The sequence below is a fragment of the Cynoglossus semilaevis genome, chromosome W (genome assembly GCF_000523025.1).
Source record: "Cynoglossus semilaevis isolate Cse_v1.0 chromosome W, Cse_v1.0, whole genome shotgun sequence".
Lineage (NCBI taxonomy): Eukaryota > Metazoa > Chordata > Actinopteri > Pleuronectiformes > Cynoglossidae > Cynoglossus > Cynoglossus semilaevis.
The window spans coordinates 5,410,785-5,424,423 of record NC_024327.1 but is presented as its reverse complement, the minus strand read 5'-3'; the positions used below and the strand labels follow the sequence as shown (position 1 = coordinate 5,424,423).

The window sequence follows — 13,639 nt, the reverse complement described above, 5'->3', positions numbered from 1 at the left end:
AATAAAGGCTATTCTATTCTATTCTTTACTCTTGCAGGAGAGTTCCGTGTTGCGGTCCGCTCTGTATAGTTGAAACCCAGCCAGCTCAAGCGCGGAATCTGGTGTCGTGAAGCACAGGACAGCGGAGGAGGAAACATCTATGTTCTTTTACACAAGTAGTTGAAGTTCGTCTACTTTGTTGGGCAGTGAGCTCACGTTAGAGAGGAATATGCCGGTATGATGTCCGCGGCGCCGCAGCCGTACGAGCGCACCGGCTCGTTTCCCCCTCTTCTGACCCTTCGCTGCTTTGGTAATGACCAGGTTCGCCTTTAAGTAAAATGTCCGTTGAAGAGGCGAGAAACTCGGGGAATAAATCCAGTGGAGTTGTTGCACGGATGTTTATAAGTCCATCCCTGGTGTAAAAGTTCTGGGAACCAGAGCCAACACCGGTGGTAAAAACACAAAAACAGTAGAAGGAGCGCTGTACCAAACACCGTGTCCGCAGCGCCATCGAGTGATACAAATGCGTGTCAGTGAATTTCAGCCCAGTGTGTGTTTGTGTTTTCCTTCAGTTTGATCTCGACTCCATCTGGACCTTTGTCTTTGGCATCTCAGCCTCCAGTGGGACGGTGCTTAACTCCATTCACAGCTTCTGCACTGAGGCTGCGTTTCTGCTGCTAGCAATGCTCCGAAGCATGCTCAACCTGGTGAGAAATGATGCTATGCCATATGACACACAAGTACTGAAACTACAGTACATATTCTGAACTTCAGTATCAGACTGTCAAACATGTAACAGGGATTAACAGATAAAGTTTTGACAATACAACTAACTATAATTTGGCTGAACTTTTGTTCATCAAATTTGTTGTTGTATTTCCTCGTTCATCTTGAAGCCGTGGCAGTCGGAGGAGGAGGGTTCTTGGCTCAGAGAATACCCCGTCACATTAATGCAGTTCTTCAGGTACCTGTACCACAACGTAGCTGACCTGGGGTCTATGTGGCACAGTCCAGATTTCCTGTGTGCTTTGGCTGCCTCAGTCTTTCCCTTCAACATCAGACCCTACTCTGAAATGGTAAGTCTGGTGGTAATAGTTTTTAATCTAAAAAAAAAGATTGAATTGTGGACTGGAGCTTTAAAGCTCTACAGAAACGAAGCATTTTAAAAAAAATAATTTGGTAGACTTTTTCCACAACTCTCAAAAGTTAACTGCAAATGCGAACGGCTCTGCTGCAATGCAGGAGTGTATTGCAGCATCAGAGGAGGCTACATTTGTTGACTACATTTCTTTATACCCAGTAGCCAATAGATATATAAATAGTAAAGAAATAGCTAAAAAATGCAAAGCCTCTACTTATTCACCTAAAGTTAAAATTGGTCATCCTTAAGCTATTTAATAAATCACTAATTTCCATCTCTCCCAGGTTAGTGATCTGGATAATGAAGCCGGTTCACCCATCGAGGAGTTCAAGGCTTTCACTGGAGACTCGGGAATGAATCGCAGTCAGTCTGAGTACTGCAACGTTGGCTCCAAGACCTCACTGACCAACCACCCAGCCAAGAAGTACGTCTTTGACTTCATGAGAGTCCTGATTATGGACAACCTGTGCATGACTCCTGCCAGCAAACAGACACCGGTCATTGACCTTCTGTTAGAGGTGACGACGAGGAAACATTAACAGTCTTGGTTTCTGCAAGACACTTGCAAAGTTGAGTCATTTTTTTATTTAATTATTTGTTTTCAACTATTAGGCATCACCAGAGCGTTCTACCAGGACACAGCAGAAAGAGTTTCAGTCCAGTGTCCTGGACGGAGTCATGAAGCATCTACTGGCTGCTGACGTTTTATTAGGTAAGCTTGTGATCTATGTGAAGTGTTTGTGTTAGTTGTTAATTAACTGTTTCAGGTTTTTAGCAGTTCAAATTAGCACTGAACATTCAGATTAGCTGTTGGCTCTTCACTTTAGTTGTTAGTTTTACTTCTCCGCAATCTCCAACTGTCCTACCTGATCTTTATTCAAGTGAAATATGTTGCGATCCATATTAGATGTTAGTTGTTATCTTTTATTGGCTGTTAACCATTAAGAACAACTATTAGCTTTTTATTACCACAATAACTATTCATCTGATCTCTTTGCAATGATGATGTTTTTTCTTTTTTTTTTTTTTTTTTTTTTGTAAGCTGTGTATTATCTGCTGTTAGATAAGCAGATATAAATCAAAACCTTTAGCTCTCTGTGCTGGTGCTGAGATGAAAGTGTAAATGAGTGCCAGGAAAACTCACAAGGTCTTTTTTATTTGACTTTCTTTCATGTTTTTTAAAGACTTCTTTGACATTGTGTTTTTCAATTTCTGCGTCATGCTCTCCCCCCACAGGTGAGGATGCGTCACTGCCTCTGAGCAGTAGTGGCACTTACCAGATCCTGGTCCACAACGTTTTCTATTTCACCCAGCGTGTGGTAGATAAACTGTGGCAGGGAGTGTTCAACAAAGACTCCAAATTGGTGGTTGACTTCATCATCCAGCTCATAGGACAGGTATATAAAGAGGTCCATCTGAGTCCTACACAACCTAATCTAACAGCCCAACTCACAGAATACTGTTTTAAACACTCACAGGGAAATTCTTCCGAGATTACATAAGTTATATACGTAAGTGTTCCTAATAAAGTGGCGGTGGCTTCTGGGACTCAGCAGTTTTGCTCTGGTGTGAGGAGGTTTTAACACAAATTTCTTGGTCCTAATCTCAGGATATCTAATGCTAGTGCTAAGTGGCTGCTGCTTAAATATGTTATTGGTGTTTTCACCTCAGTCTAGTCCAGATCTGTGAAGAAAAGATGTTTTTACAGTTTCTAACTTAAGAAAAATATCTTTCTCTTCTTTTCCTTTCCTTTTTTCCTCAGTTTAAGCAACGTTCCCAGGGTCTGTCTTTGGACACAATCTATCACTGTCTAAACCGGACTGTTCTGTATCAGCTGTGCTGTTCGCATAAGACAGTTGCTCAGCAGGTGACGCTACTAGATGCCTTGCGAGTCCTGACGGTGAACAGGAACCTGGTTCTGGGTCCAGGAAACCACGATCAGGACTTTGTGGCATGTTTGGCTCACTGCTTCATCTGCCTGCACAGTGGGAGGTATTACTGTCATGTTGACGAGGTGTGTTGTGTTCTAACGTCGCTGCTGTCGACTCCGACCCTCTCATTCTCTCTGTGTGTGAATGTGTACGTGCAGCTGCATGGATGGCTTCGGTCTGGAGGCTGAGGCCCGCATGACCACCTGGCATGTCATGATTCCTTCAGAAAATGGAACAGACTCTGCACACAACCATGATGTCAGTGAAGGTGAGTCAACACACTCAGGTTTGTTCATCACGGTTCATAGAAAATCTTTGAAAAGCTTCTGTTTTTAAACAAAGAAAAATACAGACATGTTGGATTTAGTATTCGGTAATTTTTTTTTTTCAGACAAATAGGCAGTTTACCTTCAATCTGACAAATAAAAAACAAACTGCTCCACATTTGCCAAATTAAAATAAATGTTTAGTAGTTAAATAATAAAAACATTAAAAAGGTAATGTTTAAATTTAGACAATTGTAACTAAAAAACACCACTAAAAATCTTAAAAATAATTGATTTATTAAAAGGTATATAAAGACTGATTGTTGTAAAGGTTATGCACAAACATATTTCTGACAGTGACTATGAGATATTTAATCATGTGACCTATGACCCATGCAGGGCGGCAGCTGCTGCTGAAGGCAGTGAACCGTGTGTGGACAGAGCTGATGCACAGCAAACGTCAGATGTTGGAGGACATTTTTAAAGTGTCTTTGCCATGTAATGACAGAGGACACGTGGACATCGCCACTGCCAGACATGGTCTGGAAGAACCTGCACTCAAGAGCTGGCAGAACCATCTGGGTGAGATACACTGAAAGGAAAATGAGGACTGTTGATGGTGAATTATGGCTACTTGCATCTTTATTTTCCAGACTTGTCTTTCCAGGCATTTAATGTGAGATTAATTAGTGCTTTGACTGTTTCTGACTCACCACCTTCTCTGTTGCCCTTGTAGCCTACGAGAGGAAGTGCATCAGTCGCTGTGAAGCCGTGGCTCCAACATCTCAGTCCAAGCTCTCCAGAGTCAGCAGCGGCTTTGCTCTGTCCAAACTGACGGGAGTCCGTCGCAACAAGAAGGAGAACAGTCTAAACAAGAACAGCCTGACTGCACAGGTGCTGCTGCACACATGCATGCTCTCAAGCACATTTACCAACATGGGGATAACAACGTCACACTCTATCTGTGTGTTCCACAGGAGACTTTCCAGTGGATGTTTACACACATTGCTGTGGTCAGAGATCTGGTGACATTGCAGTACAAAGAACATCAGGAGGTACTGACAGAGTACAGGACAATTCAGTGTTTTGTTTTTTCTTGTGGTTTTTTTGACATAGTAACACATTTGATATGGGAGAGTGAGTCGTTTAAATAAGCATAAGCTGTCAAGACAAGACAGTAAGATCAGAGAGAGAACAGGAGGATGAATTGTATTTCAGTTGGCCGATGTGTCTAAGTCTCAGTTAGTTCAAAGAACCACATATTGTAAGCCCCTGAACAGCCAACCTTCAAATAGTATAAAGAGAAAAGCTGAATCCAAAATCTCTACCTTTTCTTGCAGCGCCAGCAGAACTCGCTGAAGTACGTGAGTGAAGAGTGGGCGTGTCTGGAGTACGAGCTGCTGCGTGAGCGCGGACTCTGGGGTCCCCCCATAGGTTCTTACCTGGACAAGTTTGTTCTGGAAATGACCGAGGGACCGTGTCGTATGAGGAAGAAGATGGTCCACAACGACATGTTCTACATCCACTACCCCTACATGCCTGAGCCAGAGAACAATGCCACCTCTGTCCAGGTACGTAGGTTACAGCAGACACATTTTATATACACACTGTTTGTGTATGGGTTTCAAGTTCACATTTGAATTTATGCTTCCATTTGTGGAAAATCTATATTTTAAACTAATATTTATCCCCTTGCTAAACTTTAGCTGGTCACAGTGTTATTTTTATTTTTTTTTACCATGTTTGCTAATGTTTTTCCCCCCTCTTTGCTCTGGCTTCAGAAGCCCCAACGATATCGTCGGGCCATCAGCTATGACAGTAAAGAGTACTACATGCGTCTGCTGTCGGGGAACCCTGGAATGTACCAGCACTCAGTGGAACAGAACACAGAGGGAGAGGCAGCACCTCACGAGCAAGAGCACGGAGAGGACACTATTGCCAGGGTCAAAGGTTAGTAAATGCCCACAATGTATTCAAATAAAAAAGGGTTCCTGTACAAAAAACACAATCCCCCTTTCACGCTAATCCCTCTGTAGGCCTGGTGAAGGCGCCGTTAAAAAGGTCAAGGTCCACAGCAGACGGCGGTGAGGACGATGGTTCAGAGCAGCTTCAGGAACAGTTACTGGAGTCCAGTGTCCCTGAGGATGAGCACAGGACAGACAATACATCCCTGCTGCGCCTCCTGGAGGAAGGAGAGAAGGTTGGCATTCTCACTGAGATACGGGATAGACATGTCGTTAGGTCAACTAATTATCTGTGTGTTTGTGTGGTTATCTCTTGTGGTCCAGATCCAGCACATGTACCGTTGCGCTCGGGTTCAGGGTCTGGACACCAGTGAAGGTCTTCTGCTTTTTGGGAAGGAGCATTTTTACGTTATTGATGGCTACACCATGACTGTGTCCAGGGAGATCAGAGATATCGATACGCTGCCACCGAAGTAACTTTCTGAGCTCACATCACTTAATGGACACTTCCTATCCAGTCCCCTCTATTTCAACTTTCTCTTTCCTGTCTGCAGCCTGTATGAGGCCATCATTCCTCGAGGAGCTAGACAAGGCCAAAGTCAGCTAAAGAGGAGCTGCAGCATCTTTAACTACGAGGACATTAAAGAGGTCCACAAGAGACGCTACCTTCTCCAGGTAGACAAACGCTGATACACAAAAACACACACAAATACAGAAAAACATTAATAGGAACGTGGTCAAAGTGGCAGTATCTTCAATAGGGTATGTTATACTGTAGTTATCACAATAACTATCATTTAACATTGAAATCTTAGTAATGAATAAGGAATCATTGTCTCCATTAACACTGGTCCATCTTCTGGCTGCTGCTGCAGTGGAACATAAGGGAAGTTAGCAGACTAAAAATGAGAATTCTTCAATTTATTCAATACATCTTGTTCTAAGCAAAATAATCTTTGTTTGACAACTAAATTATCTTATTGATCTCTGGGTTTTAAAGTTTTTCTGTAAACAATTTGATCATTTATCTATACCCTAAAATCTTGCTCAAAATAAGCTGGAGAATTATTCATATGTAGTTTTTGTGTACCATGGCCAACAACACTGACTGAAGTGACTCAAGAAGTCAAGAGATGGGCATCCTTTTTGTTTGCATACCAAATGTTACTGCACTTTTTTAAAATAAAGCAGTACTTAAAATAAAATTGGGCAAATACTACTTTTACTGCTGTCCTGCTCAGAAAATATCTGAAATTGCTCTAGAAAAAAATCTAATTAGGCATAAATAAGCTAGTAATGAATATCTTTGAATGTTTTTTTTTCATTCATTATCTTTCTCCATCCCTTAACTTCTCTTCTTCTTTTTCTTCGAATCTTCAGCCCATGGCAGTAGAGGTCTTCTCAGCAGATGGAAGAAACTACCTGTTGGCTTTCCAGAAAGGAGTGCGGAACAAAGTCTACCAGAGGTACTGGGCCTGCGGGATTTTTCTGACTCAGTTGTTTATGAAAGTTATGTCACTGCTAGGACAGGAAGTGACTTCATTACCCTAACCATGTTATTGATATTCCTACAGGTTTCTGGCCGTGGTGCCTTCACTAGCCGACAGCTCTGAGTCTGTTTCAGGTCAGAGACCCAACACCAGTGTGGAACAGGGGTGAGACCATGCCCAGCAACAGTCACAGCACAAATCAGAGATGTTAAATGCATATTGATGATCACTGTCTGACTCTCATGTTGTTTCTGACATCTCAGATCTGGTTTACTCAGCACTCTGGTTGGAGAGAAGTCAGTGACTCAGCGTTGGGAGGTAGGATCCTGCTGATGACATTAATGAACTGCAACAATGGCACACTCCTTACTCTGTATGTTTCTGTGTCTGTGTGTTGCAGCGTGGAGAGATCAGTAACTTTCAGTACCTGATGCACCTGAACACTTTAGCAGGTCGCTCCTACAATGACCTCATGCAGTACCCAGTCTTCCCCTGGATCCTGGCAGACTACGATGCTGAGGTGATCATCTGTCATCACATCATCTTCAAAAATTCCTCTTACTAATTAAAAAAAGAGCAGGAGGAAAACCTTAGGGTTCATCCTTCTTCACTGGTTCTTATAACACAAAAGTTGTCTTGAAACCTTTCTAACTAGGAGCTGGACCTAAACAATCCAAAGACATTCCGTAACCTGTCAAAACCAATGGGCGCACAGACGGACGACAGACTCACGCAGTACAAGAAGAGATACAAAGACTGGGAGGATCCAAATGGTGAGACACTTTAGCCTGTTCCTGTTACTGTTTTTTTTATCCTGTATTCCTACCTATTTAAATTCTTCTTCTGTTCCAATTTATGAACTCTTCACATTTTCATCCTACGAAGGTGAAACTCCAGCATATCACTATGGCACCCACTACTCCTCAGCCATGATTGTGGCTTCCTATCTGGTCCGAATGGAGCCATTCACCCAGATTTTTCTTCGACTCCAGGTTTGATTTATTAACTTACGAGGCTGGGCGGAGTTTACCTGTCAGTCAGTCAGTTGGTTTGTGTGTGTTAATCCACGATTCTGTCATTATCAAGGGTGGTCACTTTGACCTGGCAGACAGGATGTTCCATAGCGTCCGTGAAGCCTGGCTTTCTGCATCCAAACACAACATGGCTGATGTCAAAGAGCTGATTCCTGAGTTATTTTATCTCCCAGAGTTCCTTCTCAACTCTAACAACTTTGACCTGGGTGTGTATAAAGAACACTCAGCCAAGCTGACACAACCGTTAAACAGTGAACTTATGAACCATCTCAGAATATTAACAACTAGCATTTAACCAACAGGAGCCAAACAAAACGGCACTAAGCTGGGTGACGTTATCCTGCCACCGTGGGCAAAGGGCGACCCTCGAGAGTTCATCAGAGTCCACAGAGAGGTGAGTACTGCTCCCTCAGAGTCAGAACTAGGGTCACAGAGGGCGCTCCTAACCACTTTTGACCCTCTCCCATTCCTCCTGCAGGCTCTGGAGTGTGACTACGTATCTGCCCACCTCCACGAGTGGATCGACCTCATCTTTGGCTACAAGCAGCAGGGTCCTCCTGCTGTGGAGGCCATCAATGTGTTTCACCACCTGTTCTATGAGGGTCAGGTGGACATCTACAACATCAACGACCCACTCAAGGAGACAGCCACCATTGGCTTTATCAACAACTTTGGTCAAATTCCTAAGCAGGTCAGAAGCAGGACTCTGAACTGGACTTACTGTTTAAATTTGTTTAACTAGCAGCTTAACAAGATGTATTCAAAACTGTCATGTTCATTGTAAACCCAGCTTTAGAATTGTTTTTTGCAGCATGTTTGTGTTACTTAGGTTAGCTTTGGTTTTGTGTACAGTATAGCTTTAAGCTTAGGTACAGATTATAGATATGCAGCATTTACATGTTTATTGTAGATTAGCTGTAGTTAAGTGAATTAACTACAGGATAAACATTTGCAACATTTAATTTTTTTAGGCTTTTAAACAATCTATTGTTTGTATTTTTCTGTGTTTAGCTGTTTAAAAGACCACACCCTCCCAAACGTGTTCGTGGTAAAGCTAATGGAGATGTGGTCAGTGTTCCACCAAATGCTAACAGTGACAAAATCTTCTTCCATCACCTGGATAATCTAAGGCCATCGCTGACACCTGTTAAAGGTACTGACACAAAAACACCACAATCTCAACAACACACATTCAAAAGAAATCAGACTTCAGTTTGTTTGTGTGTTTCAGAGCTGAAGGAACCTGTGGGTCAGATCATGTGCACTGACAAAGGTGCCCTGGCTGTGGAGCAGAATAAGGTTCTGGTCCCACCCACCTGGACCAGAAGTTTTTCCTGGGGTTATGCTGACCTCAGCTGCCGATTGACCAACTATGAATCTGACAAGGTGGGTGGAACTAACTCTCTCTGTTTCAGGCTCTGGATGTTTCTATTCTTGTGTGGATTTGTTCCAGTATTTCTGTGTATTCTGGAGGATAATAGTCCTTCTTTTCAGGCGCTGGTGGTCTATGAGTGTCTAACAGATTGGGGTCAGATCCTCTGCTCCATCTGTCCGAACACAAAACTGGTCATCACTGGAGGAACCAGCACTGCTGTCTGTGTGTGGGAGACGGAAACGTCCAAGGAACGCAACAAAACACTGACGCTCAAACAGGTGAAACACACACACAACACAAACACACAAATAAAATATGAACAACAAACCACAGATGTTGCTGAATTGGGCAGACTGTCATATATCATAAAGAATGCTGTACCACATGTATGTTCAAAGTCAGGCTTAGGGGCCAAATGTAGCCCGTGGTTACATATTTTTACAGCCTCTTTCATAAAATACAACACAAGCTACGCTAGTGCTGACGGCAGCAGCTTTTTGGTCGCTCTGCAGCACTAATCCGTTTTTACTACTTTCGCTTTACTTTTCCTACTTTTTCTTTACTCCTTTCACGGAGTACTACTATTAAATGTATCCGATAGATACTGGCAATCTTAAAACGGCAACCAGAGCCAGTTCTCTCGTTTATTCAAGGGACGAGTGTGGTATAGTGCTCTATACATCCCGTTCAGCAGTGGCACTATACTGTTGTCTAATGTTATGCGTAACAGAGAAGTAATGCATGAAGAAGTTAAATAAAGGAGTTGATGTACGTTCACCACTGTGTCTCATTTACAATCTACAATTAATCCTGCTACATACACAACATATTGGCAACGAGGATGGCTGTGGTTGGAATCTCACAACCCCCTGCTTTACTGGAGCCGACAATGTTGTATACAACGTGGATACAAATGTTGGAAAATTATCTCCTCGCCTTGACTGCTAACGACATGCCAGACAAACATAAGCACGCCTTGCAATCACTGTGGAAAAATGGGCCATTTTAGTAGGGTTTGCTGCAGTACAGTTCCTACACAAACTGTGCAGAGGGTTGCTGTGCCAGATCTTACAGTGTTACATGTTCCTCCTACATCTACAGTCTCACAAACAAATCACCTTACCTGCACAGTGTCTCTTCATGCCAAAGATGGACAGTCACTTACTACAGATTTGCTTGTTGAGACTGGTACAGCAGTCTCCATTCTTCCAGAGTGTTTACTGTCCGTCATTTATGCATGTGCCTCTTACAAAGCCTACTGCCCGCCTGGTAACTTACATGAAGAAGCCTATTCCTGTCCTTGGATGCCTCCAGCTTTCTGTTTCATACTGCAGTCAGAGCACACAAACAGACGATGGATGTTTTCACTGCACCTTCACATCCACGATGGGCAGATTGCAACACCTGCTTCACCAATGGTGAGTCACACTGTCAACACCACTAGCGCATTAGGCATTGCTACTGGATTTACAGTGCGTCCAGATGTGCCTCCAATCCAGCAGAAACTACGCAGACTTACATTTGCTGTGCGCGACGCGGTCTCTGAGGAACTTTGGTGGTCATGAGCAAAAAGACAGGTGGTATTCGTCTTTGTGTGGACTTACGTTAACCAAAAAGAGCTGTGTTCATAGACAGTCACCCTCTGCCACACATCGAAGAAATCTTTACTGGGCTCCGTGGTGCTACAATGTTCTCCACAATTGATTTGCAAAATGCATACCACCAAGTGCAGTTACATCCAAGCAGCAGAGATCTTACAGCGTTTATAACGCATGATGGACTTTTTCATTTCAAACGAGTGCCTTACGAGCTAGCCTCAGCACCCAGTGCCTTCCAACGGATGATGTCTCAGATCCTAGATGGCCAAAAGCATGTACAGTGCTATCTTGACGATATCATTGTCTGTGGGGAGACGCCTGAAGTACATGACGCCAGATTGAACGCCGTTCTTCACTGCCTGCAGGAGAGTGGTTTGAAGCTCAATACTGCAAAATGCCATTTCAGAAAGACCGAGTTGTCCTTTCTTGGGCATCTCATCTCTGCCTCTGGCCTACAACCAGAACCTGGTCATGTCCAAGCCGTGGTTCAAGCTCCCCCTCCACACGATGCTCAATCTCTACGCTCCTTTCTGGGCCTGACTGTGTGGTATTCGAAGTTCATTCCCAACTATGCCACGCTTGTGGAACCTCTCCGTACTCTAATGTGACAGTCTACTGCTTTCCATTGGCCTGAGGAGGCTCAAGTAATTTTTTGCAAAGTGAAAGAAATAATAGCTACAAGTTCTGTTTTACCTTGTTAGATCCTTCCCTGCCGACAGTCGTGACAACTGATGCGTCAGACTACGGCATTGGCGCTGTGCAGGCATGTGAATAGCCCTATGGTCTGTTTGTCTGCCGTGTTTTAACTACGCTATAGAATACAAACCTGGCCATGAGAATGTTACAGCAAATTGCTTGTCACGTTTGCCTCTTCCCATCACAGATGAACATCAAGAGATGGAGTTGGAGATGATGGCTGTTGTGTCAACTGACTTTGCAACAGTCACTGCTGAAGAACTCTCCAGTGCCTGTGATGCGTGTCCTGTGCTACAGAAAGTGCGACACTACATTGCCAAGGGATGGCCTCGAACTGCAAAAGGCTTAGATCCTCTCATTGTGCCAGAATGAATTGGCTGTGCAGAATAATGTCATAGTGCGTGGCACTCATCGTGTAGTAGTACCTCAAGAATTACAGTCAAAGATGATCCAGCTCGCTCATGCTACACACCCAGGGATCGTCCGCACCAAACAAAGACTGAGAGACTTGTACTGGTGGCCTGGGATGGATTCACAGGTTGAGTCTTCCATTGAATCATGCCACCTGCCTGCAACATGACAAAACTGCAACCACCCGTACTGCTCCATTACAACTTGTGCCTACTCCTACTGCAGCCTGGGAAAAGGTAGCTGTGGACATTGTTGGTCCTTTTCACACTGTACCTGCTGATTGCCGCTTTGCGATCACACTCATCGACTACTACAGCCGGTGGCCTGAGATTGTGTTCTGTTCAAGTGTTACCTCAGCCACTGTTATGACATTTCTTGCCACTGTGTTCAGTAGAGAAGGGAATCCACTTGACCTTGTCACTGACAATGGCCCTCAGTTTGTTTCGGCTGAGTTCGAGTCTTCCCTTGCTGACAGAAACATTAAGCACTGTCTCGGTGCTGTGTATTACCCACAAGCAAATGGGGAAATAGAGCGCTTCAACAGTGTTCAAAGATTGTCTGCAAACAGCCAACATTGAAGGTAAACCACTGAAAGCCTTTGTCACAGAGGCTAATTCTTACACACATACAGAGCCACTCCACATGCCGTGACGTCAGTGTCCTCTGCTGAATTGCTACATGGTAGACCACTCAATACAAAGCTGCACATTAGAGGTCTACACTCCATGCGCCCCTGCACTGACAAAACAAATCTGCTACAGAACATTCAAAAACAAAAACAAACAAGAAAAGACAAAACAGTACACAGACCAACGGCGTGGTGCAAAACCACCCAACATCCAGATTGGATCTTCTGTCCGTATTCGCATTCAAAGTTCACCCAACCTCTAAAGGTGGCAGCTCAAAAGGGTCCTGCCACTTACCTGGTGTCCGATGGACAGAAAAGTGTGGAATGCCTTCCACCTTGCCCCTTCATCCTCAACCACTGTTCCAGCATCACAGCCTGCTGATGCTTGTTTATTGTCAAGCTGCAAAGGTGCCGAGCCACCTGAAACTGAAACTGTGCACTCACCTCACCATTCTCCAAGAGTATCGAGAGTATGACACACTCCTGCATGGCTTGAGGATTATGTGATTTAAAAAAATAAAAATAAAAGTGATGTTCATTGGTTATGTAATATTGTCATTATACAGTTTATTTACTTGTTGACCTACCGTAATGTCATAAGGTTAAGAGTGCTCACTCATTACTTTACTTATAGTATAATTCTTTATCTTTTGATACATACTTATTTGTCAGGTCTGTCTGTTCCTGCTGTCTGCTGTGTGGGGTAATCGGTTATCACACTCACCTGTGTCTGCAATAAGCCTCACCTATGTCACCTGGTACTCCCTGTATATACATGAGCGCTGTATCGTTCGTGCCAGCGTTGTGTTGAGCTTTTTGTTGTAGCTGTAGTCGGTTCCTGAGCAAGCCTGTTGCTGTGCTCAACTCTGTTGGTGTTCTCAGCTCTGCTCGACTTTGCCTATGCTTCTGTCCTGGACTTTGGGATTTTGAATCTTGAAATAAACTACCTGTACCAGTCTTGCATTTGGGTCCTGCCTGCTTCCTGCCATGTCGATGGCCAATCATGACAGAATGATCCCACCAGTACTCAACCTAGCGGACTGGTTAGCTCGTGAGGCTCCGGCAGAAACCGAGGTGCGTGCCATCCTACACTCCGTCGAGAAGGCATTGGCCGCAGGTGCCACTG

General features: G+C 43.9%; 1 protein-coding gene across 1 annotated transcript in view; it reads left to right on the top strand.

Moving 5' to 3' along the window:
• LOC103397024 (WD repeat and FYVE domain-containing protein 3-like) overlaps positions 1–13,639 on the top strand; it is a 65,256-nt gene that overhangs the window by 28,695 nt on the left and 22,922 nt on the right. Inside the window, exons 32-58 of the mRNA XM_025052898.1 lie at positions 552–686; positions 876–1,055; positions 1,405–1,638; positions 1,733–1,832; positions 2,357–2,517; positions 2,883–3,112; positions 3,210–3,319; positions 3,717–3,899; positions 4,054–4,211; positions 4,295–4,372; positions 4,658–4,888; positions 5,099–5,267; positions 5,354–5,517; positions 5,606–5,754; positions 5,836–5,956; positions 6,662–6,747; positions 6,856–6,936; positions 7,035–7,089; positions 7,172–7,291; positions 7,427–7,544; positions 7,657–7,763; positions 7,858–8,011; positions 8,108–8,199; positions 8,284–8,496; positions 8,817–8,958; positions 9,037–9,191; positions 9,300–9,458. Coding sequence (XP_024908666.1) covers positions 552–686; positions 876–1,055; positions 1,405–1,638; positions 1,733–1,832; positions 2,357–2,517; positions 2,883–3,112; positions 3,210–3,319; positions 3,717–3,899; positions 4,054–4,211; positions 4,295–4,372; positions 4,658–4,888; positions 5,099–5,267; positions 5,354–5,517; positions 5,606–5,754; positions 5,836–5,956; positions 6,662–6,747; positions 6,856–6,936; positions 7,035–7,089; positions 7,172–7,291; positions 7,427–7,544; positions 7,657–7,763; positions 7,858–8,011; positions 8,108–8,199; positions 8,284–8,496; positions 8,817–8,958; positions 9,037–9,191; positions 9,300–9,458 — 3,885 coding nt within the window. The remainder of the gene's footprint in view (positions 1–551; positions 687–875; positions 1,056–1,404; positions 1,639–1,732; positions 1,833–2,356; positions 2,518–2,882; positions 3,113–3,209; positions 3,320–3,716; positions 3,900–4,053; positions 4,212–4,294; positions 4,373–4,657; positions 4,889–5,098; positions 5,268–5,353; positions 5,518–5,605; positions 5,755–5,835; positions 5,957–6,661; positions 6,748–6,855; positions 6,937–7,034; positions 7,090–7,171; positions 7,292–7,426; positions 7,545–7,656; positions 7,764–7,857; positions 8,012–8,107; positions 8,200–8,283; positions 8,497–8,816; positions 8,959–9,036; positions 9,192–9,299; positions 9,459–13,639) is intronic.